Source organism: Podarcis cretensis (assembly GCF_951804945.1).
Source record: "Podarcis cretensis genome assembly, chromosome: 5".
Classification (NCBI taxonomy): Eukaryota; Metazoa; Chordata; class Lepidosauria; order Squamata; family Lacertidae; genus Podarcis; species Podarcis cretensis.
Window position 1 is genome coordinate 28,198,696 of NC_137174.1, and position 27,466 is coordinate 28,226,161.

General features: G+C 42.1%; 1 protein-coding gene across 4 annotated transcripts; it reads left to right on the plus strand.

Annotated features, from left to right (window-relative positions):
- Window positions 1-27,397, plus strand: LOC307215903 (solute carrier family 22 member 15-like). Of its 4 annotated transcripts, XM_079975706.1 has the most exons (13): window positions 5,095-5,205; window positions 5,708-6,013; window positions 7,311-7,453; window positions 10,498-10,630; window positions 12,251-12,415; window positions 17,857-17,986; window positions 18,680-18,901; window positions 19,984-20,124; window positions 20,646-20,734; window positions 21,034-21,142; window positions 22,804-22,876; window positions 23,505-23,663; window positions 25,462-27,397. In XM_079975706.1, the coding sequence occupies exons 3-13, from the start codon at window positions 7,406-7,408 to the stop codon at window positions 25,486-25,488; spliced, it is 1,296 nt and encodes a 431-aa protein (XP_079831832.1). In that variant the 5' UTR covers window positions 5,095-5,205; window positions 5,708-6,013; window positions 7,311-7,405; the 3' UTR covers window positions 25,489-27,397. The 4 variants fall into 4 exon arrangements, with proteins under 4 accessions (XP_079831831.1, XP_079831830.1, XP_079831833.1 ...); XM_079975705.1 differs by lacking the exons at window positions 5,708-6,013; window positions 7,311-7,453 and adding an exon at window positions 1-378 and having other exon boundaries at window positions 5,059-5,205; window positions 23,505-23,668; XM_079975704.1 differs by lacking the exons at window positions 5,708-6,013; window positions 7,311-7,453 and adding an exon at window positions 1-378 and having other exon boundaries at window positions 5,059-5,205.
- The last annotated feature ends 69 nt before the right edge of the window (window positions 27,398-27,466 follow it).

Here is a 27,466-nt window from a genome sequence, read left to right on the forward strand (position 1 = left end):
ATCCTTGCGGCTGAATCGGGGAGAAAAGGGGGCGGGGCGGGGATGAGAGTGGCGGCGTCCTAGCCCCGCCCCCAAAGTCCTCGCCATTGTCCTGTCAGCAACCGCCGCTAGAGGTCGCTTAGAAACCGTTTCTCTCTTCCTCCTTCCTCCTTCCCTCCCTCCCCCACACTTCGGCCACCTCACCGCCTTTGGATGGCGGCGGCGGCGGCGGCGACCGCCTAGCGCAGGAGCGCTCGAGGCCCTGCGGCGCTCGCTCTCTCGGACGGGGATGCTTCGGAGAGGCCCGGCGGAGCCATGGACTTGGACGAGGCCTTCGGCTTGGTGGGGGAGTTCGGCCCCAGGCAGAAGCGACTCACCGCGTTCCTGGTGCTGCTGCAGGTGGGGGCGACGCGCGGGGCCCGCCCGGCTCCTCCTCCCCCCCCCCCCGCGTCGCCAGATGGCGGTTGCCCCCATAATTCCCTCCGCCTCAGCCCCTTTTGACACGGGGTGTGTGTGTGTGTGGCGCGTGGCGCGCGTTGCCAAGGCAACAGCCAGGGCGCTACGTGGACCTGGGCGCGGGGCAGGCAGGAAGCGGCTGCGCTGCCTCGTGGAGGTTGGGGGGGGGAGCTTTGAGGGGAGCGACGTTGCTTGTTCCTGCAACGCAGCTGCTTGTCAGGAGGATGCTGCTTCCTTTGGAAGCACCTGACCAGCGAGACTCGCCCTCCGGGGCGCTGGGTGTATGGAGAGGGGAGAGACCTCCCCCTGTGGAATAGTTCATAGAATTGAGGAGGGGACCATGAGGGACATCTAGTCCAACCTCCTGCCCAACGTGGGTGAATATACTCAGAGTCGCAAAGTGATTTCATGCTCTTTATTCAGCTATTTATTCAGGGACGCAGGTGGCGCTGTGGGTTAAAGCCTCAGCGCCTAGGGCTTGCCGATCGAAAGGTCGGCGGTTCGAATCCCTGCGGCGGGGTGCGCTCCCGCTGCTCGGTCCCAGCGCCTGCCAACCTAGCAGTTCGAAAGCACCTCCGGGTGCAAGTAGATAAATAGGGACCGCTTACCAGCGGGAAGGTAAACGGCGTTTCCGTGTGTGACTCTGGCTCGCCAGAGCAGCGATGTCACGCTGGCCACGTGACCCGGAAGTGTCTCCGGACAGCGCTGGCCCCTGGCCTCTTAAGTGAGATGGGCGCACAACCCCAGAGTCTGTCAAGACTGGCCCGTATGGGCAGGGGTACCTTTACCTTTACCTTTTATTCAGCTCATAGTGGTGAGGAGGAATGAAAATGAAAGTCCCCTCAAAGTATCTGCTTTATATACATTATTTACACAATGGGCTGCACATGATTGGCTAATTCTGGAATTCTACTGTAAGCCAATCAGGTTGTGTATTCACTTCTATCTGGAGCATGATTGGGTGCTTCCTGCCAACGAATCATACTGCTGCATTGTTCTAGGACCAATCAGACTTCTGCATTCTGAATCCTATTGTTCTAGGACCAATCAGACTGCTGCAGTTTGGATCCTATTCAACTCAGTACATAACAGTGGGGCTCCGACCCACAACCCTGAGGTTCAGATTCTCAATGCTCTGCACGTGCTGCGGAGAGGCTTGTCAGCCTGAGAAAGTAGCCCGTTTGGAGAAGGAAAACATTGGTCCTAAACCTCCGCAGCCATGAGGGATATCTTGGGGAGAAGTAAAGGCTGATTACCTCCCCCCCCCAATACTAATTGACCAACTCACTCCCCACCCCCAGAAAAGTGCTGCTTAAGATTTTGAAGTCACTTATTGTTTTTATCTTGTGTTTTTGTGTTGTGAACGTCCCTGAAATCTTTGTATGAAGGGTGGTATACTGCTCTAGATACAGTAAGCCCACAATTTACATTCATTTAACTTGTGCACATTCAGCTTCAGGCAGGTGGCAAAAAAATTAAAAGGGGCAGAGAGGGACAAGGTTCCAGGAAAATGACTTTGGCAATCCCACCCACCATTGAACCCAATGGCTTTTAAAAAGGTAAAGGTAAAGGTACCCCTGCCCGTACGGGCCAGTCTTGACAGACTCTGGGGTTGTGCGCCCATCTCACTTAAGAGGCCAGGGGCCAGCGCTGTCCGGAGACTCTTCCGGGTCACGTGGCCAGCGTGACATCGCTGCTCTGGCAAGCCAGAGTCGCACACGGAAACGCCGTTTACCTTCCCGCTGGTAAGCGGTCCCTATTTATCTACTTGCACCCGGAGGTGCTTTCGAACTGCTAGGTTGGCAGGCGCTGGGACCGAGCAGCGGGAGCGCACCCCGCCGCAGGGATTCGAACCGCCGACCTTTCGATCGGCAAGCCCTAGGCGCTGAGGCTTTAACCCACAGCGCCACCTGCGTCCCCTCCCAATGGCTTTTAACTATACGTAATTTAGGAAAGAGTGTAAGTTGTGGGATTGCTGTATGATTGCTTTGAGTTCCACTGTTGTTAAAGGCCACAAAAAATAATATGTGGAAAAGGAGATGTGATCTTTGAATGGAAATTAAGATGTAACTACAACACTGCTGTCATGATTGTCAGTATATGGAAACATCACCGCTGCAGACAGCCAGATTGTTGACATCACATGATGTGCCTATCTGTGGGAAAGAAGGTTCACACACAAAAGCTAGATCTTCACAGGTTAAGGATGAACCACTGTTTACTATTGGAACTGGTTCTCCGAAAAGTCCTGAGACTGAACCAGTCAGCAAAGAGGATCAGCACCTCATACGCAGGTCTGAGAGAGTTACAAAGGGCGTACCACCAAAGAGGTATTCTCAATAGTTTGCTACTTCAGCTGTTGCATGTATTACTATTGTTGACAACTCAAGTCAGGTTAAGGGTATGTCTAAGACAGAGACAAAGACACAACAGGGAGTTGCTAAGCATAACACAATGTTTCCTAACCAAGGTAATGCAGATGCACTCATTCCTTGGAAGTCAGACAACCAGAGAGTTACATTGGTGAAACCAGTGGCGGGTAGTTCCAAGGGTGGAACTGAAACAACAGGGGATTGTTACATATATAACAACTGTTTGTTTTCTTCTCTGGATCAAGCTTTGTCCGCAGCTAACGATGATTCATATGGGGGAGGATGTCAGTATATGGAAACATCACCGCTGCAGACAGCCAGATTGTTGACATCACATGATGTGCCTATCTGTGGGAAAGAAGAATTTCCCAGGACGTTCACAGGCTGGATGAGTCTCTGGGAAGAGTGTGATTTGAAACCTCCTGTGTGCGCATGTTCAGGAAGTTTGTCAGACGTGCTAGAAGAACTGAACTGAAAGGACGTGTTTTTCTCTAGTGCTGTAATGTCAGAAATAAACATCATGTAAATAGATTTCTGACTTATTTTCTTTCCCCTGCGGAAGCAGGAGAGAGGGGTTGTGCATTTTACCCACGCTTGGGAAAATGTCGCCTATCAAAATCTCTCTGGTCTGTCTGGATATCAGCCAGAGGAGGTTACCGGTAAGCAAGCTCCGAGGACAGTGAGAGGGGCCAGCCTATATGGAGGGGGCTTGCAAACCAACAATGACTTGGGGATACTGTATTATCATTTCCATAATTGGGGCCTTTATTTGAAAGATTATTTAAAAACTTGGAAAGCTTCTTAAGTACTAAACATTGATTAAAGAGCTGTTGAATATGATAATGGAAAATTTACATCATTAAATATAATAAAAAGTATATTAAAGGTAAAGGTAAAGGTACCCCTGCCCGTACGGGCCAGTCTTGACAGACTCTGGGGTTGTGCGCCCATCTCACTTAAGAGGCCAGGGGCCAGCGCTGTCCGGAGACACTTCCGGGTCACGTGGCCAGCGTGACATCACTGCTCTGGCGAGCCAGAGCCGCACACGGAAACGCCGTTTACCTTCCCGCTGGTAAGCGGTCCCTATTTATCTACTTGCACCCGGAGGTGCTTTCGAACTGCTAGGTTGGCAGGCGCTGGGACCGAGCAGCGGGAGCGCACCCCGCCGCAGGGATTCGAACCGCCGACCTTTCGATCGGCAAGCCCTAGGCGCTGAGGCTTTAACCCACAGCGCCACCTGCGTCCCTAAAAAGTATATTACTAAGGAAGATTTTCAAGACCCCCAAATCCCACCCCGTCCTTAAGAATAGATAGAACAGGAGATTTTACTGGTTTTAAATTGTTAGGCATTTCAAACTGTGTGATCTTAAAGGTAAAGGGACCCCTGACCATTAGGTCCAGTCGTGGCCGACACGGGTTGTGGCGATCATCTCGCTTTATTGGCCGAGGGAGCCGGTATACAGCTTCCGGGTCATGTGGCCAGCATGACTAAGCCGCTTCTGGCGAACCAGAGCAGCGCACGGAAACGCCGTTTACCTTCCCGCCGGAGCGGTACCTATTTATCTACTTGCACTTTGTGCTTTCGAACTGCTAGGTTGGCAGGAGCAGGGACCAGGCAATGGGAGCTCACCCCGTCGCGGGGATTCGAACCGGCAACCTTCTGATCGGCAAGTCCTAGGCTCTTTGGTTTAACCCACAGCGCCACCCATGTCCCTATGTGATCTTAGGCATAAGCTAAGTCCAGTGGGACAAACTCCATGTGCATGAGGCTGTAGATTCACTCAGTGGCAAATAATTAGTCTTCTCTTTTTTGTTGTTGGAATGCCTTTGTATGAACATTTGGAAGATGCTAATTGTTTTGATGGCCAGTGTGTTTGTGAAGTAGAAGATTATTGCATACTGTCTGTGTGGTCAGCTACACAGTAGAACCCATTGCAGGATTTTTGTCAGTGAGAGAAATTCCAGCAAGCATCAGATCTTGCCTTTACAGAAACAGTGGTCTCAAGTACAGTGCTTTACTTGGTTCCATAAAAATGAAATAGCAACCAATCATATGTATGGCAGGCAGTAAAAAGGCCTAGATGCAATAGGTGTAGGAGCTAAATTCAATTTTTCCTGTCTGTACAACTCTACACTGGGTTCTGTTTCTTGGTCACACCAGAGCATGACTGAGTGTTGGGACCTGGCATGTGTATTTATTTATTTATCTGACTGATTGCTCTAAATAAACTCTCCTTGTTTTGCTTTTAAGGTGTTTGTGGCCTTTCAATCTATGCTTATTGTGCTAGTGGGAGCAGTGCCGGAATATCATCTCGACCTGGAGGAGATTCAAACTAGTAGGGAGGCTCTGGCAAAACACGTCAGGTTTACCAGCAACTTCACATCCATAGCAACAGAGGCAAGTATATTTTGCTGCTGTTTCTTAGCATTCTTTTCTATTTTTTAGGTTTCTTATTTTGCCCATATGGCTTCAGTATAGGATGCTGCCTTTTAAAACCTTGGAAGAAAAGAATAGGTTAGGCTTGTGTGAAAGTTGCAATTCATTTTTAAATGAGAACATGGAATTCACTGCTAAAGAAAAAGTCACTTGAACTAGTACTCTAACCTTTAGTGTTTCATAGTTCTAACATTTCTCCTTATGCCGTTCAACATGTAAGTACTACTCCCCTGAGTAAAAATAATTTGTTAATTCTAATTCTTCAAGGCTTATTACAGTATGATCTGAATCCTTTTATAATGAAAGTGTCATAGTGTAACTTACACCACATATTTACGTTTATATATTTTAAAAGTCTCACAAACCTAATTAGTCTGTTTAATGTACAGTCAAATACTGCTGTGGGCATTTTGAGCGTCTTTTGCTGTTGGATCTCTTCTCTTTTGTTGTCTGTATTTTTTAGGATCCAAAGAATTTTGCATCTTCTTTCATGTGTCCCAGGGTACTTTGAGTTTATAGTACTTAAACAGCAGTGCTCCTGCCACTGGCAACCTTGCTTATGGAACAGATGAGTTTCAGAAGTAGTTTGTAATATGTCTGGCCGCAGTTATCCATGTCTACGTGACTTCTCAGTTTGACTACTGCAATGCACTTTACATGGGGCTGTCGTGGAAGACTGCAGCTAATGAAGAACACTATGGCTAGACTCCCAACTGGGACCAGGTGAAGAGATCACATTTCAGCTGTACTAAAACAACACTGTTGCTCAGTAAGTTTCTGAGCTCAGTTCAAAGTCCTAGTCTTATTCCTGAAAAACCTCAGCATATTGGAACCTGAATACCTATTGCATAACTTCCTCCCACATCGGCTGAGATTGTCATCTGAGACTTTCCTCCAGTTGCTGCCATTATGGGCAGCAGGTAGTAGTCAGGATGAGAGAATCTTTCAGTGTGGTCTCATCACCTTTGGAATGCTCTCTCCAGGTACCCAGGCACCCTCAAAAGTATTATTTCAGCATCAGGCAAAAAAACCAAAAAAACACACATTTATGTTGAGAACCACTATAGTTTAAACATAGAGTAAACCTTACTGCCAATTTAAAAAGCAGTAAAGTTAAGGCAGTAAAATAGAGACAATTTTCGTTCATATGCATTGTTCTGTTTTCTTTTTAAGAAGGCTTCGTTCAGTGGAAGGGAAGGTTACTTCTAGCTGGATGTCTCTGGGACGAGCATTCTGTAAAGTGGATATCACTGCAGAAAAATCTCTGTTCCACATTGCTTTTAAATTGTGCCTTCACAAGGGAAAATCCACAGAGGAAGGCACCAGCTCTCAGAGAATGTGGCCCCACACGCAGTGCTCTTGATGGCACCTATTATTTTGTTTTTGTTTGCTTTAAGGTTCAAGAGATACAGGATGGTGATACTTACGTTGCATTAATCACAGTTGACTTCAAATATTATCTAGAACATTTAATAATAGGTCCGTGCCCCACAGGTACATGTTTCCTACTAAAGAGGGAAACATTTTTTTTAAAGCAAAAATGATTTTATATCCTTGCTTGTTTCATTTTTGCTGAATAAAAATTAGACTTTTTGAACCACTCCTGCTGCCCATTAAAAGAAGGTTAGTAGTAATCACTTGATTTCACAAAAGAACAAGAAGGGGGGAAGGGGCTTTTGTTAGAATCATCATGTTGATAACATAGAAAGTTAAACAAAAATTGGAACATGCATACTGCTTCTCCCTTAGGAACAATCTGGTCTGTTTGCCCAGCAGGAAATTAGTAGATTGGTTAATAAGCGGAGTCTGCATTCAGCCTTCTTGGAAGTCTGCAAGCTGTTTCTACAACATGCAATTCTTTTAGCTCTGGTTCTATTACCAGCATTACCACTGTGCTTCACCACTGATAATTATCACTGTTTTTAGGGCAAATGCAATAAGGATTATTACAAAAACTCTTGGGAGCCGCTGCCAGGCAGTGTAGTAGGCAATTCAGAGCTACTTGGACTAAAAGTCTGACTTGGTATAAGGCAGCCTCCTATGTCTGTGCTCTTTTTGTGTCTCAGGGTGTGGTCTGAAGGCACATAAGTCTACCACCTTGCTGAAGCTAAGCAGGTCTAGGTCTGGTCAGTGCCTGGATGGGTGACCACCTCGGGACCACATGTTCGCTGCCTTGAGTTCCGTGGCAGAAGAGAGGCAGGAAATAAATGTAAGGAAATAAAATTAATAAAGCAGTGATGAAAAGCTATGGATATAGAGGTTGTATTTTTATCACCTCGGAATTGTATGTGAGAAAGTGATATTGTCAGATAGTTTCTCTGGCCCTGGGTTAGTGCTCTCTAGTGCAGTGTTTCCCAACCTTGGGTTTCCAGCTGTTTTTGGACTACAACTCCCATCATCCCTTGCTAGCAAGACCAATGGTCAGGGATGATGGGAATTGTAGTCCAACAGCAGCTGGAGACCCAAGGTTGGGAAACACTGCTCTAATGCACCTTTAGATTATTTTTAAACTTATTATTTCTCTTGCTACTTGTTAGCCATGCTTCCCTGCCTCTATGTGCATCTCTTTCAAACATTGTTCAAGGCAGCATTTACATATTTGAAAGGGCATATATAAAGCGTGGGATTGGGTGTGTGCAAAGCATTTGCTCATCCAGAGTTCCATGTGCCTAGCCTGATTTCAATGTTTAAGAATCATTTAAATTATTTTCTAGCCCTTATCCATGTGGTACTTGCATGCTACTGATTTGTGTCCATCAGGGAAGATGTACACATATGTACTAGCTGCTTACATAAAGGGTGCTGCACAGGTTAAAAAGGTAAAGGTACCCCTGCCCGTACGGGCCAGTCTTGACAGACTCTGGGGTTGGTGCGCCCATCTCACTCAAGAGGCCGGGGGCCAGCGCTGTCCAGAGACACTTCCGGGTCACGTGGCCAGCGTGACAAAGCTGCATCTGGCGAGCCAGCGCAGCACACGGAAACGCCGTTTACCTTCCCGCCAGTAAGCGGTCCCTATTTATCTACTTGCACCCGGGGGTGCTTTCGAACTGCTAGGTTGGCAGGCGCTGGGACCGAGCAGCGGGAGCGCATGAACCCTTTAAACATGGAACTAGGCTGCTTGAAACCCTTTGAAGGTGACTGCTCTTGTGGGAACCAGCATTTTGTTTAAATTTGGGCCCATCATTGAAAGAGATGTCACACAATTAGTATCTTCCAAGTAGCCTCATGTTGGTGTTCTTAGTATTTAAATTGATTTGTAAGCACATGCAAACATGGATACATTTTCTGCTTTCCTTTTTACTGCAGTACACTCAAGTGTTTGTGCTCTCTAGCCTTAAACAGTAGCTAGCGTAGTGCCTTCCAGATGTTGTTGGACTCCAGTTTCCATCAGCCCCAGCCAGCATGACGAATGGCCAGGGATGATGGGAGTTGCAGTCTAACAACATCTGGATGGAACCACACTAGCTACATTACATTGCATTCTGGAGAATTGAAATGGTGGGAGCGAGAAGTTGCTCAGTGATTTATAACATAATAAAATTCCTGGTTTTGCAGATGTATGCATGGAAGTGCTTATGATTATTTTGAGTGGTGTACCTCTGTGTTCTGGCTAAAATCACTGTTGGAATAATCATATAATATTCTGCACATAAATCCTGATAGCTAAACGTCCATTCTTCATAAACTAGATGTTCTTGGTCATGTCAAAACTTCTGTTACATCTTAGCCAGATGGCTTAGTTGGTAGAGCATGAGACTCTTAATTTCAGGGTCATGAGTTCAAGCCCCACGTTGGGCAAAAGTTTCCTGCATTGGACTGGATGACCCTCGTGGTCCCTTCCAGTTCTATGATTCAAGAACTGCCAAAGGCTTGAAGGTATGATGGGCTCACAAAGCGTATTAAAATTATATTGGTGTATGTTTTTCTCATTTCAAAACTATTATAAAAATAGGCATAATAAAGCTTGATAAGCGTAATATTATGTCAGTTTTTGAAAACTGGCTCTTCTATTGCTTTGGTAAATGTTTAAATGTTTTAGTGTTTGGGTGTGTGTATTTCACTCTAAGATCTGTATTTGAATTTTGTGCATTTATAAACTGAGTGAGAGCCAAACATGTAGGTAAGAACTACAGATGTAATAAGGGGAAAAAATGAGTTACAGAAACCAAACTTTTAAGAAATGTCAATGTAGATTAATAAAATGCTGGACGTGTTCTTAGCATCACTCTTAATTTCAATATTTTATCCAGCTGCATTTTCATTTCTTATAACGGTGGTTCCTGTAGCTCATCTCACCTTCCTGCTTGGATTAACACCCAATTGTATGGTGTTGTTTGTTTTTGTACTTGTACTGATCCCTAACCTACATATCAAGGACTTCATCAGAAGCTCTAAATCTGTAGCTTCCTAGAATTACATTGAAATATGAGGGCCAGCTGTTTAAACAAGGAGCCGTTATGAATTCAGCTCGATATTTTGCTAGTTACCATAGTAACCAATGTCAGATTGCAGTTCTTTCCTACGCAAAACTCCAAAATGTATTCCAGACCAGAGAGCTCCTCTATGTCCCTAATAGTCTGCGATGGATATGCTTCTGTGCTCTCTTCTTGAGATGACTTCTGAACTTGGGGGTTGTAGAAGGCATTTTACTGTACCCATTGTGCAATTCTACCATAGTCCTTTTTCATTCACAGCCAGGCAGTTTTGCATGCCATGTGGGTATTAAGTAGCCTCTTGTAGAAAACCAGCATATAATAGGAAATGCATTGTAAACCGATGCTTGGGAAGTATAGTGCACCAACAATTTACCTTTAAACTTCAAATCTGATGTGGGAAGGTAGAATAAATTTATGTTCCATGTGCCAGAATATGGGTCTTGTCTGTTTCCTGTAAAGTGGGAGAAAATTTTAAAGTGCAGTTTAGGTTGGCAGGAGGGATCCCTGCCTCTTTCATTTGGTAGATGTTACTTTAGCCTGACTGGGAGTTTAATGAATCGGGAGCAGCAGTTTCAGGAGTATGTAAGCAAGTATGTATGCAAGCAAGCAGGCAAGCTAGCAAGAAGAGAAAGGATTCAGCAGTCACTTCCCAACCAATCTCCTGGCTACATTGGAAATGGCAGCAACTTGTTTCTGACTAACAGGCCTGTTGCCATTACACTAGTTTCTGACTAGTGGACCTGTTGAGATTAGATAACTTATCACTGGTTTGTTACTATGTTTTAACTGAAAAGAGTCCTTTTTTTGTTTTTAACAGTGGTATTTAATCAGACATGAAGCATATAAGGTGAGCCTGGCAGCATCCTTGTACTTTGCTGGGTTGCTTATTGGAAATATATTGTTTGGTCAACTGTCAGATAAACTGGGCAGGAAGCCTGTGTATCTAACAGGTAAGATGATATGGAAAACTGTGTATCTGGCACAGTCTTTTGGTTGTTCGAAATTTGTGAGTTTAATATCACCTAGGGATTTTTTTAGATTTAAGTGATTCATACTGATGGTGTATGAGTGCCTTATTTGTGTGTGTATACATTTATACACACACACATTATATTTCAGAATTGTTTCAGAATCAGTACACAAAATTATGAAATTACAAAATAAAATTACTCTGTAATACTAAATGCACTTAACTAGGGAGAAATCCCCATTGGATGCTATGGGGCTTAACCTCTAAGTCAGCAGTCGCCAGCCTTTTTGGGTCTGGAGCACACTTAGAATTTCCAGAAGCTGCCAAGGGCACCACTCACAAAATGACTGCCAGCTCCAAAAGTATAGAAATAAAAATGAGATGGAAACATAAAACATCAGCTGAGCAGCTCAAGAAAGCCCTGCTGCTGCTGGAGGGGAAGTGGGACTTACTCAGCTGATGTGCGGGGATGTTTCCCCATGCATCAGCTGAGCAGCCTCAATCCTCAGTAGCTGCTGCTTTCCGGTACATCAGCTGTTAACCAGGAGGTTGAAGAGCCTCAGCAAAGTTCTGCTGTGCCTCCAGCTTGTGAGGAGACCCTCCCAACAACAACTATGGAACAGTCCTTGATGTAGAGCATTCAGAAGAAGCAAAAAAATAAAAATAAAGGGTTGTCGTACCCTGCCTCCCAATATTCAGCTGAGGCCCCTCTCCTGCAGCTGCCTGATCCATGGGACCAACAGGCAGCAAAACAAGTGACAGGTGATTTCCACACTTCCTCTACTTCAGCACAGATTTTAAAGCCTCTGAAGTAGCTGTCTATTGAATGCTTCACATAGCTGTGAGGCAGCAAAACAAACAAATAGAAAAATAGAGTAGCAAGTGTGTGGATCTAAGGACTAGAAAATAAGAAACAGGCAAGGTGCATTAAAGGGAAAGAGTAGGTCTGTAGGACACATGGGATTCCTGCTGCTTGGTATCCAAACAACTCACTCATCAATCACAACTCTGATTTCACAGGAAGGAGCAGCCAGGCTTCATAATTTTCTTTCAAGGGGAATGAGAGCTAGAAACTTCTCCTTTTTTAATGCATGCTCAGTAAGGTGCCAGGTTGGTAACCCTCTGCTCCATGTAAACATGCACGGAATTGCAGTGTTGTCTTGTAGAAGGAGCATTCACAGATTTCCATTTGGACACCTTTGGCATTTTAGATATTGCTAACACATTTGCGAGTAACATACATTTGTGTCCATACTAAAATAACTTAGTAGGAAGACTTTGGGGTTAAGTGGTACCTACATCCTCTTATAAATATAGCATATTTGATTATTTCTAAAAAATAAATCTTAATTTGGGGTACTGTCAACTCATGTGTGTATGCATAATTTGTCTCTTGATGTTTTAAGATACTAGAAGTACAGTATGATCTATTTCAGTGGAGCAAAGTTTTCACCTATGGTGGGGGGAACGTATTATTTCTCCTTTCACCTTATTTTTTCTTCATTGAAAACTGCAAACCTATACATACTCAATGGGACTTACCTCTTAGGATTGCACCACAAAACTAATATTTTTTTTACCCATTATATGTTTTGTGCAGGTCTTTTCTTAGATGTCATTTTTGGGTATGTTTCAGCATTTGCTCCAAACTATGACATTTTTGCAATGTCGCGCTTTTTCGTTGGAATTACAAATGGTGGTATGTCTCTGGTGTCTTTTGTTTTGACACAAGAATATGTAGGAAAATCCTTTTGGGCACTGACAGGTAAGAGATGAGAATTTGATTCAGTCTGCTAAAAAAAAATGCAGTTCCTAAAATTCTGGCAAAAAAATTAATAATATTTAGTAGGTCTTTATTTCTGATGGGAATTTGATTCTGTGATTCTGTAGAACCAGTTACTAAAAACTGTAAAATTTGTGTTTGGGGCTTTCCACCAGTTGTGTCCTACTCAGAGTAAACCCATTGGAAATAATGGCTATGACTAGCTTAGATTTATTAATTTCAGTGCATCTATTTACGTGGCTACAACACTGAATTTGTTCGGTCAATAATTGTTTTTTATGACAGACCTTTTTTCTTTACAATAGATATTTTGCTTCTTTGCTTTCAATACTCCTAATTCTATTGCTCAAAAACTTAAGCAATTTCTGCTGTGGATTTCTTTTTCTTTTCTCTCCCTCCACCCAGTCTTCCCTCTTCAAGTAATGATTCTTAGTGTTTGAATGAGACTTTCCTGCCCCATTAAACCACACATGACGTTAAATTTGTGTCTTGGGGGAGACTGAGCAACTCTTAATTCCTCACACCCCCATTTTGGTTTTCAGCAGGAACCTTAGAGCAGTCAGGGAAGCCTTTATGACCTTTTCATTTTCTTTCTTGAATGTTGTCCTGCCTGTGACAGTTAGGCACTGCATAGAATTATTTTAAAATGCTGTCCTCAGGCAGGATCATAACCCAAACACTCTTGTTTAGCACCACTGAACTAACCGTATGTCAGAAGGCTAGTTTATCACTGAGGACAAGTGATAACTTGTACTTTGTGAAGAATGGGCTTTCATAGATCAAACACAGCAGCTAGACTTCAGTGCTTTTCTCTGTGTATTTCTCTTTCCAGTGGAATTTGCCCAAACCCTCCAGTCCCTATAGGCATTCTGTCCTTGTCCCATTACCATCATATGGAGGGAACACCATTCATTTGCCCCAAGCCTGCTGTTACATCCTCATTTCCACCCGGCATCAACTTCAGCAGGAGTCTGAAAACGGGAGCCTGCTCTACGTGTTTAGGCCTCCCCTTGTCATTATAAACCCTTCAGGATCAGAATTCTGAATGGTGCAGCAAGCCTACATGTGTAGAGAATGCTTCCCACTTCAGACCTCCCTGCCGTTGATCATTGCCTTTCACGACAGTGTTGATGATGTGTGTGTTGTCATGACAGCAGCATCTGAGACTCTGTAAGCTACAGGTTTTGAACTGCAGTTGTGAACTGATCTGATTGGTAACTAGTGCAATTAATAATACATAAAATAGATTGCCAAGCTTTTTGTTAATCCACAATTCCCTTGACGGACAGATCGTTCAGAAAATTCTGAAAGTCCAAGTAGCATATAGATTAAGGTTGCAGTCGTAGTAATGTGGCGACTTGCTGCACAATCTTAAGCATGTTTACTTGGAACAAGGTTCCATTGTCTTTAGAGGGGTTTAACGTAAGGGTGCATAAGATTGCAGTCTTCGAGTAAAGTGTATTGAAATTGGTGGGATTCTCCCTCCCCCCTCCCAAATAAATAAATAAATAAATAAATAAATCAGTTTGAAATGTTAATACTTTTGAAAATGGCTTTCGGCCCGTTGCCTACATAATTTATGTAGTTCCCATCTCTATTCTGGATTATATTTTAGATTATGCTGAGATACATCAGTTACAACATTTTCTTGCCAGTGCGGTGTAGTGGTTAGGAGCAATGGACTCGTAATCTGGTGAACAGGCTTCGCGTCTCTGCTCCTCCACATGCAGCTGCTGGGTGACCTTGGGCTAGTCACACTTTTCTAAAGTCTCTCAGCCTCACTCACCTCACAGAGTGTTTGTTGTGGGAAGGAAGGGAAAGGAGATTGTTAGCCACTTTGAGACTCCTTAGGGTAGTGATAAAGCGGGATATCAAATCCAAACTCTTCTCTTCATCTTTTTTTAGTTCATGTGTGCTGTTTGTTTTTCATTTTACTCACTTTAGATCCTTGAATTTCAAAAAAGTATTCTTAAACAATTGGGATCTAATTTCTTAAAGTAAGTTTGCTGTGGCTTGCTAGCTTGCCTAAGGTTCAAGAAGGTTAGAGTATGTAGTTAAGATAGTTTTATTGTACTTGATTCAAAAACTAAATTTTATTTCCTAAATGTTTGAGTTGGTTTCCAATTGGCAAAGTCCACAAAGGTGTTTCAGGTCTTTTAGCTTATAGGCTCAAACATACATAAAGTAACTAAACAGTTTTGGACTTCTCATGAGTAAGGGTTTATGAATTATGGTCTTATTATACAGTCATGTAGAAAAAAATCTGCTCCTTTTCCCTTATGGGGCATTCAAGAGCCCGCACAGAGTCCTTAAGTGGGTTCCCTATTGGTAGGAGAAATAACAGAGGCCAACCAGAGAATATTGAGAAGGAAAGCAGCTAGTAAGCCTGATTAAACTGTTGCAACAGGGTGCTCACTCAACACATTCAGGAGGGAGGAGGAACCCAGAACAATGGTGTGCAAGCCCTTATATAGACTTTTGAAATTGCCCACTCTGTAGCTCAGGACCACCCCAAAAAACATCATACATACATCACAGAAGGAGGCAGTATACAACAGAAATCCCGTCTGCCAGGATACCTAACAATGGCCAGCGATTGCTTACTTGGGCAGCCAGACCATTCTTTTTTTAATAATTTTTATTAACAGGCCAATCACATCACATTATTCAAATCACATTAGTTCCAAATTATACAGCCAAATTTTAAATTTTGTTGAGGGTACCCATACATCAAGCTCCGCATGAGTCCAAAATTCCGGATAACTCCAGGCATCACTTATTTTACTGCTTTAATTAGACAGTTCTATCCAGTTCGATCCAGATAGTCCTTTATTACTTTCTTTCTCATCTTGTTGTTATCATATATTCCTTTCTTTGCGATCTCTGATGGTTCTCACAAGCAGATTGAAAACTGGCGTCTCTGTGTGGGTTTTGTACTCTTCAAAAACCATATCACTCAGGGACAGCCTCTGTTCAACGCTTCCATAAACAAAGTTAATCTTCGGTCTGTCCTTTATTTTTTCTCAGGCTAGCCAAATAAATCAGGGGGCTCTGTCAGGTCAAACTTGCATTCCAACACTCCTTCTCTTTCGAACGATCCTGATTCTCCTCCCCCCTGTTCTTCTTTCTCTGGCAAGCCTGTCTTGGCGAGATGCCATTTTTTAACTGCGTCATAAAAATTTTCCTCTTTCTCACCGTTCCCCAGTCTTCTCTCCTGTTGTAATCCATCCCCACACAGTTCTTAAAATCCTGCTTATGATTAATAAAAACGTGACGATCTTATTTCTTTCTGGGGTGAAGGGTTATTAATATCACATCGTGCAAAGAAAAAAAGAGTTTTTTCCTCCACCCCACCCCCTTCGTTCCAAACATACAGTCTCCTGGTGGTGATTCATCAGAAGATTTACTTATCCATCCGTCACTCCCGGTCACAGAGATCCATTAATCAGCAGCCTTATCTGTCAAGCTTTACTTGATGTATGTGCTTCAGCTTCATTTCCAATCGTATGTTTCGAATTATAATTCCGAGCTGAAGCAGCCAGCACGCGCTAATTGGAATAGGCGTCAGGAAGATCTGACTTCACCGAGGGCTCGTGCCAAGTGTTCGGCACCCCCATCTCTCGGATCAGGGGATGCATTGTGAACACTGCTGGCAAGACAGGGCCCCCCCACATCCTGGGGGGGAGGGAAGGCTGCATACTTCCCATAGCAGACCCTTAATTACCTCGTATGGGTCAGAGAGATGTTATTGTCGGCCATCTTCCAACGCGCCACCTGGTGGCCCCCTGCCAGACCATTCTTTTGTGATGGTAAATGCTTTAATTCCTGAATTAATAGGCTCGCCCTATTAATACACAAAGATGCCCTAAAGACAGGTAAGCAGAAGACAATGGAGAGGCTTTCCCATTTCCTTCCTCCTTGCAGAGAAACATTTGAGGTCAATTTGGGAGAGTCAAAATGGTTTCAGGATTGCTGTCCTGTACTATTTCAGACATGTGGTTTATATACTTATGTATGTATTTGCCTTGTAAATTTATGAACATTTAATTTATATATAAGGGACGCAGGTGGCGCTGTGGGTTAAAGCCTCAGCGCCTAGGGCTTGCCGATCGAAAGGTCGGCGATCGAATCCCTGCGGCGGGGTGCGCTCCCGCTGCTCGGTCCCAGCGCCTGCCAACCTAGCAGTTCGAAAGCACCTCCGGGTGCAAGTAGATAAATAGGGACCGCTTACCAGCGGGAAGGTAAACGGCGTTTCCGTGTGCAACTCTGGCTCGCCAGAGCAGCAATGTCACGCTGGCCACGTGACCCGGAAGTGTCTCCGGACAGCGCTGGCCCCTGGCCTCTTAAGTGAGATGGGCGCACAACCCCAGAGTCTGTCAACTGGCCCGTACGGGCAGGGGTACCTTTACCTTTACCTTTAATTTATATATATGAGACCTTAAATTCTTATAACAACAAGGTGGCCCAAAAGTAGGTATACGGCTTTAGAATCCACTTTATTTGTTCTTGACTCAAGTTCGCTATCATCATTCACAATAATCCTTTTATCTGACTCCACTATTCTTTCCAAATGCCAGCCTGAAATTTAACTGCCACTTTGTGGTATGTCAGTTATGTGTACCTCTATAATCTGTTGTGATGAATTTCATTGATTCAACTGTATACCGTATTTTTTGCACCATAACACTCACTTTTTTCCTCCTAGAAAGTAAGGGGAAATGTCTGTGCGTGTTATGGAGGGAATGCCTATGGGTGGTGGGGGAGATCTGCAGTCGTGAGCAGAGGATCCATGGTTCCCCTTCCTTCCCTCCTCCGTGGCTCACTTTGAAACAGCAAAGCGGGAGAAGAGCCGCTGAGTGGGGAGGAGAGAGGGACAGAGAGCCTGCTTCTTTAAAGGAGCAAAGCGGGAGAGCAGGGAGAAAAGCAGAGCCTGCTTGCTTTAAAGGAGCAAAGCGGGAGAGGAGAGAAGCCTTCTCCCCTTATACCCCTCTTCTTCATTATTAGCAGCATCCTTCTCCACCCACCCCACGTGTGCTCCTTCTCCCCTTAAACCCCTCTCCTGCATTATTAGCAGCATCCTTCACACACCTCACGCGTGCTCCTTGTCCCTTGAGTGCTTTTCCTTCCCTCAACACTTAAAATGTGGTTACAAAGCACGGATCCACATGGATCCTCAGGATTTTTGCATTGGGCTACTCCAAACTCACTGTCAGATCACATGTCTGTGGCCACAGCATGAACCACAAAAATCATACATCCACTGTTTCATTTAGAATATTTTTTTTCTTGTTTTCCTCCTCTAAAAACTATGTGTGTGTTATGGTCGGGTGCATGTTATAGAGCAAAAAATACGGTACCTACTTCTATGTGGAGAAACTTATAGCCATAGTTAATGAAACCTCTTGCTTTTTTTCTATTTTCAGGCTCATTAACAAATTTGACATTTGCGGTTGGCATAGCAATTTATGCATTATTGGGTTATTACATAAGAGAGTGGCGTTTCCTTGCCTTCGTATCCAATTCTCCAGGACTTTTCTTTCTCCTCCTCTCTTTGTAAGTAATGTTTTGTGTATGTTATATAACTTGCAAACCAGAAACAAAGTATTATTACTGGAGAGCAGACTAGTAAAGGTAGAATTTTGAAATGACTTGTGTTCTAAGTAAAATAAGTTAGAGGAACTTGGGGGATTTTTGTTTTGCTGTCCATAATCAAATGCTTACATATTGCTTATGGAACAATATAATCAGAAGAAAAATCCAGTTGGTTGTGATTTTCACAAACAACCCTTTGTATTAATGGAAGTCAAGGTTGGCAGTGTTTGCACATGCAGTATAGCTTTATTAGAATTAAATGACTGAACAGTTTTTGTACTTTTACTGATTCATGAAAATAATATATATCTATGGAATATGACCATAATGGGTGGATATATAAATAATGTGGCTTTGCTAATTTGGGAGCCAGAGAACTGGAAGTAATCTTGTTTGTTGTCATTCTGTACCATTCTGTTAAAATATTTTGATAAATTTGGCTAATCTCACAGTGGTTTGCAGATTCATAAATTTAAAAGACTGCAGATCACTAGCATACACTATTTTTACCTGCTTTCTGATAGATTTTGTCAAGCTTTGAAAGGCTAGTAATATATGATGACCTAATGAAAAGACACTTGTGTTAATATACAGATTTTAAAAACCCCAAAATAATTATCCATGGCATCTCGGTTTGAATGTTTCTCTTTACAGCATGCTTCCAGAATCACCAAGATGGTTATACTCCCAAGGGAAGACAACAGAAGCAGAGAATGTGCTACAATACATAGCCCTTGGTAATGGGAAAGAAAGACTGTCTGTGAAACTGAAGCAATGCACAGGAGCAGTAAAAAAGGATGATTCAGCTTCTGGTGTCCGAAGCCTCATTAAGCATCCAGTCCTTCGGTGGCGCACTGTCATCTTGATGTATATTTGGTAATTAATAAAAAGAGCTTCTAAGGGTACATGAATTAGTTGCACACACAAAATAGCAAACTTGGGGCTATTTGAAAAAAATGTTATTCTGCTGATGCCTCATTGGAACAACTTCAAAATTACCTGAAGTTTCCAAAAGTAGATAAATATTTGCAAAGAGCTATGAGTTTTTCTGAGTCGTGAGGCATTATTTTTTTGATTCTGCCTCTTCTGCTCCCAGAGCAGAGCAGAGTTGAAGTTTTTGTTTCTTTCTTTTTCTAAGTTTCATACCTTCTGTGGTATAATGCTTAAAGAGATAATCATTATGAGAAGTATAATAACAGAACTATTATTATGAATTCCATTTAGAAGTGTGTATGGATGTGTGTCTAGGGGGATTTAAGAGCACAAGGTCCATTTTTTTAAAAACAAATTTATTTTTTAAGGGTATCACTCCACAAAGAAGGTTACAACTGAAATAACTACTATACAGTATTTATTATTTATTGATGGAGTGCTTCATATGAGTTGGCTTTGTTTTATTACTGTAGGTTTGGGGTCTCCCTAAAGTCTTTTGTACTAAAGATTATACTGGATGTTGATACAGTCAGAACCAGATGCAAAATAATCACTTGCAGTGGACATGTAGAGAAATTTTCTTTCTCTAGGTCTTTTAGGGATTGAGAAAGAAAAGAAGTTGAGCTGCCTGTATTCTAATTTGATTTTTATCTTTCTGTAACTAGTTGAAATTAAGCTTGGTGTGACTGAGGTTTTGATGGTTTCAACAGAATCTTAATCCAATTGTCTGAATTTGTTGTTTATGGCACAATTACCTTATTGGTGTATTTGAAATGCACCTGAACAGGAATTGCACCACAAATGGTAAAATAGCATAAAATAACGTAATCAGACAACTAGCAAAATCTCAGGTGGAGTTCTGTTTTGGTTCTTGCTGTTATAACTTGCACATGTAGCATTGTTGTATGCTTTCTTCTGTTGTGTACATATTCTTTATATGGTACAAAGATAAAGGTTACTGTTGCATACATCACTGACCTTTGAGGATCTGCATTAGCTGATCAACCTTTAACTGATACATTTAGGTATGTGTGCAGCCTTGTCTATTACGGCTTAACGCTGAACGCTGGAGAATGGGGAGGAAACCTATATCTAAATGTGGCTCTTTCTGGCCTGGTAGAAGTTCCAGCATTTCCACTCTGCATGTTCTTCATTGAAAAATCATGGTAAGATTTATTTATTTATTTATTTCCGCCCTTTGGCATCTTTGGCTTTCCTTTACTTGTATAAAGGTAAAGGTAAAGGTACCCCTGCCCGTACGGGCCAGTCTTGCCAGACTCTGGGGTTGGTGCGCCCATCTCACTCAAGGCCAGGGGCCAGCGCTGTCCGGAGACACTTCCGGGTCACGTGGCCAGTGTGACATCGCTGCTCTGGCAAGCCAGAGCCGCACACGGAAACGCCGTTTACCTTCCCGCTGGTAAGCGGTCCCTATTTATCTACTTGCACCCGGAGGTGCTTTCGAACTGCTAGGTTGGCAGGCGCTGGGACCGAGCAGCGGGAGCGCACCCCGCCGCAGGGATTCGAACCGCCGACCTTTCGATCGGCAAGTCCTAGGCGCTGAGGCTTTAACCCACAGCCCCACCTGCGTCCCTTAATAGAAAATATAATATCATTTCAAATAATCAAATTGTAAAATACATTTTTGCAGAGATTTCAGCCTGAGCTTTCTTCTACATTTTCTCTTTAGGTCAGGAAGACGTAAAAGTACAACTGCTTTTTTGATATTTTCAGGCCTTGCCTGTATATTCACTATGTTCCTACCAGAAAATAGAGCTGGTGAGTATATGTCCTTTTCAAAGTAAACATTACACACACATAATTCATCTCATCAAAAGGCATGAAAGCAAGTGCATGCAGTGTTTTAATGCCAAAGAATAACTTTTGTAAATGAGAACTTCTGACACAAGCTAGAAGCTGCCACTTGAACTTAAATACAAATGTTCTTGAAACAATTTCCTTGTTTTCAGTGGAATCTTCTCCAAATGTGGCCAAATCAGAACTTTGTGTGTCATTTTACTTAATGGGGGAAGGTGGAGCTGATAATGGTAACACATTTCTTTCAAACTCTGTTTTAGGATTTTTATTCAGTCCCAACATCTTAGCTTTATATGGGAAATTGACTGTAAGTGCTGCTTTCAACATCGTATATATTTACACTTCAGAACTCTACCCAACAGTAGTGAGGTAAACAATTTTCTTTTTGTATTTTTTACAAAAATGTTGGCTTCAAATCCCATACGATTCTCATATACCAAGAGCAATAATGCGCAAAGAAATGAAACCTCATCAGCAAGTGCCCTCAGCTTACAAGCTATAGGTGTGCCAGCATTAGCATTGCTGTTCCTGAGTTACATGTTTAGAAGCTTGAATGTTTTAAATCATGGAGATTTCTCCACATTTCAAGTCTTTCTGGGACAAAATGATTCATATATACAGTGGTACCTTGGGTTACATATGCTTCAGGTTACATATGCTTCAGGTTACAGACTCTGCTAACCCAGAAATAGTGCTTCAGGTTAAGAACAGAAATCGTGCTCCGGCGGCACAACGGCAGCAGGAGGCCCCATTAGCTAAAATGGTGCTTCAGGTTAAGAACAGTTTCAGGTTAAGTACAGACCTCCGGAACAAATTAAGTACTTAACCTGAGGTTCCACTCTACTGCTTTTTAAGGAAGAGGATCCCACATGTGATCAGCTAATCGCATTTGAAACAATATTGCATGCTTGAATACATTTCTCTGCTTAAACATTTGTATTGTTACCAGCCACCCCAGTCCCTGCCAAGGCATGCCTGGGATTCCTTTAGAGAATTGAAGATGTGGTGGAGGTTGTCAGAGCTTTAAGAAGTATGATTTATTCATGTATTTACACCTGAGTTTGGATGGAGGGAGTCCAGATCTTATAGCACTGTCATATCAAGAGGGACTTGTTCCCCACAAGAGTGCAGTACTGGAATCCAAGACATCTCTCTCAACCTCCCTTCAGCCAGCTTGCCCAAGGCAGATCTCTGTCCTTGTTCTCTCCCTTCCTCTTTCCAGTACACTTTAGCAATCTCTGTCTGCCCAGGACCAAGGATTCCTCTTAGATGGGCCATCAACACCTTTTGTCATGTTAATGGGTTTGTTCTTCACTAGCAGGGCCAGGCTGGTTTGCATAAGCCAGGGGTCGGCAGCCTAAGGCCCATGGGCCACAAGTGGCCCACGGAGATTGTTTAACTGGCCCACGAGCCGCCCCCGAACCAAGCCACCTGCTCGGCGAGTCCCCTCGCGGGCGCCGGAAATCACAGGCGTGCGAGATCCGGCCCACAGAGGGATTTCTGCTGGAGTGAACCGGCCCAGGCGAGGTAAACCTTGCCAACCCCTGGCATAGGCCAACCCAGGGATTCCTTCTCTGGCACAGTTCTGCAGCTTGTTATTTTCATTCATACCCCAAATAATCAAAATCCTACCATTTATGAATTTCCAGGATTTAGGTTGGTCCCACCCCAAACCTATAACATTATCATTTAGTAAAAATATGCTTTACAAACTATGGAGAAATTTAAAAATGGTGTTTTATCACCACCTAGTGGTAAGATGCCATTTTCTAAAATTCACCTTGCATTCTTCCAGGTTACACAGTATGATGATTAGGAAGTCAATTGTACGGAAACTAATATAACAAGATATCTAGTATTGTAATACATTGTAATCTTTTTGTATGGGGGTAAAGATTACATGATTATTTCAGCACAACAATCTTGTTATGCATAAACTGTTTAACAAAATTAAAAGGTTTCAGTGTTGATCCTCTCTTCGCAGGCAAGTATTTTGCAGATACTTAACACAAATTCTCTTTTTAAAACAGAAATGCTGGCTTAGGTGTATGTTCAATGACTTGTAGATTTGGTGGTATTTTGGCTCCATTTGTCCCTTCTTTGGTAAGTAATACGACTTTACTTCCCTCCATTATATTGCATTATACAAACACACACACACACACACACACACACACACAATATTTAGCACTAAATGAAGCAGGGTTACATATGCTATAGTTAACCATGGCCATAGCTGATGTGATCATACTCTTGCAGTTTCCTAGTAAATGGTGTGTTGCTTTCTATGGACTGAAAATAGTTTAGCACATTACATTTTTACATTTTCTTCAGCAGAAGAAGAATATAACTGTCTTCAACAACAGCTCTTTAGCATGTCAAAAAGGTACCCAGTTGTATCCAACTAAGTTATACACACTGTAGATCAATTGAAATTAAGAAACAATGTTAACCACACCTGTAAATTTTAGTAGGTCTACTCTGAGTAGGATTAGCATTGGATACAACCCATTGATAACAGGACTTAAAGTGAGCTGTCATTGAATTATTATTATTATTATTACTGTATAACCTATGGGTATCTGTATATATACAATTATATTTTTTCAAATGTCTGTCTTGGGAATATGCATATGAACTGAGTGGGTAATAGATTTGTTGGTATTTGTTCTTCAGTAACTTGTGTAAGTGTGTGTGTATCAATTATGAATTTATTACTAATTTCTTCTAGAAATCCCTTGGCCCATCTGTACCATTTGTCGTCTTTGGAATCAGTGGATTGTCAGCTGGTTTCCTTACTCTTCTACTACCAGAAACTGTGAATAAACCCATTGCAGAGACCATTGATGATTTGCAGACACCTACCTACCAAATACTTAAAAACAAAAAGGCAGAGTAAAAATGATTTTTTAAAAAATTCTGAAGTAACCTCTGTCCCTATTAGAATCTAGGAAGTCTCTAATTTATTTGAAATCTGAGAGTATTCCCCCCCCCTTTCTCCTTATTTCTCAAATGTACATACTTAATATTTTTTTCAATGTCTAATGAGAAAGAATTCTCCAAATGCTGGATGTAATCTGTTTTTTTATTTGTCTATAGGAAATGTTGTTCTTAGCAGAGTTTCTGTGTTATCTCATTCACTCGGCTCCTTGCTTGCTTTTACTTAGTCATGCTGTTACTAATAGGCTATTTAATGTGGGGTATCAGGAAGAGCTCCTGGTTTCATATTTCTCATTCCATCATTATGGAAGCCATCTGGAATATTTTCCTATAGCAACAGACATATGGCAAATAAAACTATGGAAATGGTTGTCTTAGTTTTGTCTGTTTTAGTGGTTGTCATGGATAGGTTTCAGCAAAATTGCCATTGCCCCTTTAAAAAGAAATTTAATTCTGATCCCATAATAGCAGTGGCATTTGGGGATTACAGTTATTTAATGTAAACTCTTTAAATCTATAGAGCATTTCAAAGTATTCAGTCAAGGTTTTCAAATGAGAGAAAAGTTTGTCATTTCAGAGGAAATGAACATTTTTGTGAAGATATTAAAAAAAAATTTGGTTGATGTAAAATATACAGTTGCTAATTCTTAAAGAACATGCATTACACAAGTAAATTATTTCTATTTGACATATGTAGCTATTAGCTGGACACAGGTGGCGCTGTGGGTAAAACCTCAGCGCCTAGGACTTGCCGATCATCAGGTCGGCGGTTCGAATCCCCGCGGCGGGGTGCGCTCCCGTTGCTCGGTCCCAGCGCCTGCCAACCTAGCAGTTCGAAAGCACCCCTGGGTGCAAGTAGATAAATAGGGACCGCTTACTAGCGGGAAGGTAAACGGCGTTTCCGTGTGCTGCGCTGGTGCCGGCTCGCCAGAGCAGCTTCGTCACGCTGGCCACGTGACCCGGAAGTGTCTTCGGACAGCGCTGGCCCTCGGCCTCTTAAGCGAGATGGGCGCACAACCCCAGAGTCGGACACGACTGGCCCGTACGGGCAGGGTTACCTTTACCTTTTACCTTAGCTATTAGCTGTGGCAAAATTTGTCAGGTAACCTTTTCAGTACAGTCGTACCTTGGAAGTCGAACGGAATCCATTCCAGAAATCTGTTCAACTTCCAAAACTTTTGTAAACCAAAGCGCGGCTTCTGATTGGCAGTAGGAAGCTTCTGCAGCCAATTGGAAGCCACGGAAGCCATACTAGACATTTGAATTCCAAAGAACAGTCCCAAACTGGAGCACTCACTTTTGGGTTTGTGGCATTCGGGAGCCGAAATGTTTGACCAACAAGGCGTTCGGGATCCAAGGTACAACTGTATTTAAATGCTCATGTAACTGAAACACTTGAAATAGTTAGATTCAATTGAAGTTAGGTTGGAGCATTTAGCATATTATTTTTTGCAAAGGCATTTGTAAAAAACACAATTAAAAATCACTTTAGGTAGCCCTATAGAAGCAGAGTTATTTATAATTTATCACACTGCTCCAATTGTTCTAGGACAACATACCCAACGGGAAACATGCTTTGCTCTTTCCATCATTATGGATACTGTCTTCTCTTTTAATCCCTGTATAGCGCTTAAAAAATGTTAGGTATTATATGTGATTAATAATAATAGTGACTAATAATAATAGTAGATAACAGTAGAAAACAACGACAACACATTCTAATAATTTATTTTCCATCTGCTTAACAGGTAAATCAGTTAGAAGAAAGCAATTAGTGTGCAATAACCATATCTTGGTTGAAAATGACAACAGTACTTCCACTGTTGAGGTGTGGTGCCATCAAGATTCAACTCTAAAAGTATTTTGGGAATGCCAGTACGCTCAGCAATGTGAACTTAAATTGTGAATGGCGGGAAGGGGTTATACAAACTCACGAGGAACAATGAAGGAGTGAAATATCTATCTTAAACTGCCACACTCTATAAACGTTCTAGGACATTCAGAATTACCTGGTGATTTATGTCTTTGGTAACAAAAGGACCAGTCCTATATTGATTAGATGACTTAACTGTGTAAGTGTTAAATTATACTGAGGATTTTTACAGTAATCCTAAACATGAAAGCAAGAGGAAGGTATTTAATTGGTGCATCTGGCTTATTTAAATAGGCTCAGGATATCCTTAGCACAGTCTTCTTAAAGCACCTTCAGAATGGAGGGTTACAGGTCAGCCTGGAATATTGAGGCGTTGTTACTTTTTACACTCTTCATGATGCCAATATTTTTGTATTTATGTTTTAAGATGAATGTTCCACAATATTTATAAAGACCAAAGATGCCTTTTGTTACTGTTTCAAACTGTTGCTGCAATATGACTTGTCTGTAGTAAGAATTAAATTTATTGCAGTACAAACCTGCTGTTAGAAACAGTTAAGTGATCAATTAGGAAATGCAGGTTTTGTGTGAAGCAAGTTACCAATGACGTTCCATGTATCATGGCAGAAAGTGTTATATATGATTATGGAGTGGATACAAATGTGCCTATCCATCTGCAGAAAAATTCTTCCACTCAGAAGGGCTGTTATATAGCCCACATCAGTGGCGTAAAGTATAAAAGTGAAAGTAAATCCAAAACTGTTCATCTTTTTGCACAAGAGCCTTTTGCATAAACTGAATCATGAGAAACACCATAGACCAGGCATAGACAAACTCGGCCCTCCAGATGTTTTGGAACTACAACTCCCATCATTCCTAGCTTACAGGATCAGTGGTCAGGGATGATGGGAGTTGTAGTCCCAAAACATCTGGAGGGCTGAGTTTGCCTATGCCTGCCATAGACCCTCCCTACTACACTATAGCATTGCAATGAGCTGCAAGCCCTTTGCAATATTGCATTGCCACTTCTTTTCCTTACGGTTCTTTGAATCCAATCCTAACAAGAGTTTTCACAATATGACATCATACCAAAGGGATTTCTTTTCATTTTGCCCTTGATATACGGGGAAATTGAAGGTTAAAATGGTGTTTTGATAGCCTGCTGGAAACAAGGCCCACAGTTTATAGCATTCAAGCAGACTGCTGTCAGCTGTCAAATCATTTTGGTGTCTGGCAAAGACTCAGCTGACAGCGATCTACATTTACAGTTTATGATTTCAGTGTCCAACTATTAAAATAAAGTAAGCATAGCAAAATAATAATGATAAAACACCCTTACGATACCTGGCTTACAATTCTTTAAATATCTATTATTTATTTAAACACCGTGCTTCAGCACTTGGTTATTAAACTTGACAAACTATTGGGTTTGTGGGGCTTTTTTTAAATATACTTCTGCATATTTCATTTTTTAAAGTTCCAAAACATAGCAGCCAGAACTTTTTGTCCATGTCATTGGGTAATTCATTAATTTATGTTGATGTTCATGTCCAAACAACAGAAAAAAGATGGAAGACCCATTTTTACGTGGGGTTTTGCTTATAATTATGGAAAGCTTTATAAATCTATATTTTTGTAAGAGAAAATATAGCTCCTGTGGAAGCAGAAGTGAGTTGCTAAGATAATTTTCCACCAACTTACTGACACATAATGAAATAGTTCTCATGTCAGATAAATAATAATGTATCTTTAATGAGGCTGTTTTATTCCAATGATGTTTCAAATGGCTAATAAAAACACCTTTTAAATGCTGTGGTTTCTATTCTTTACTGTTAAAACAATTCTCTTACATTTATATTAAAATTTTGTAAATCTATCTG

What these genes read in the sequence shown, in the direction of transcription:
- LOC307215903 (XM_079975704.1), top strand. Translation starts at nt 295, where the DNA reads ATGGACTTGGACGAGGCCTTCGGCTTGGTGGGGGAGTTCGGCCCCAGG. An exon ending in CGTTCCTGGTGCTGCTGCAG is followed by an intron (nt 379 to 5,058) that starts GTGGGGGCGACG and finishes TTTGCTTTTAAG; the next exon opens with GTGTTTGTGGCCTTTCAATC. An exon ending in TTCTTTCTCCTCCTCTCTTT is followed by an intron (nt 17,987 to 18,679) that starts GTAAGTAATGTT and finishes TTCTCTTTACAG; the next exon opens with CATGCTTCCAGAATCACCAA.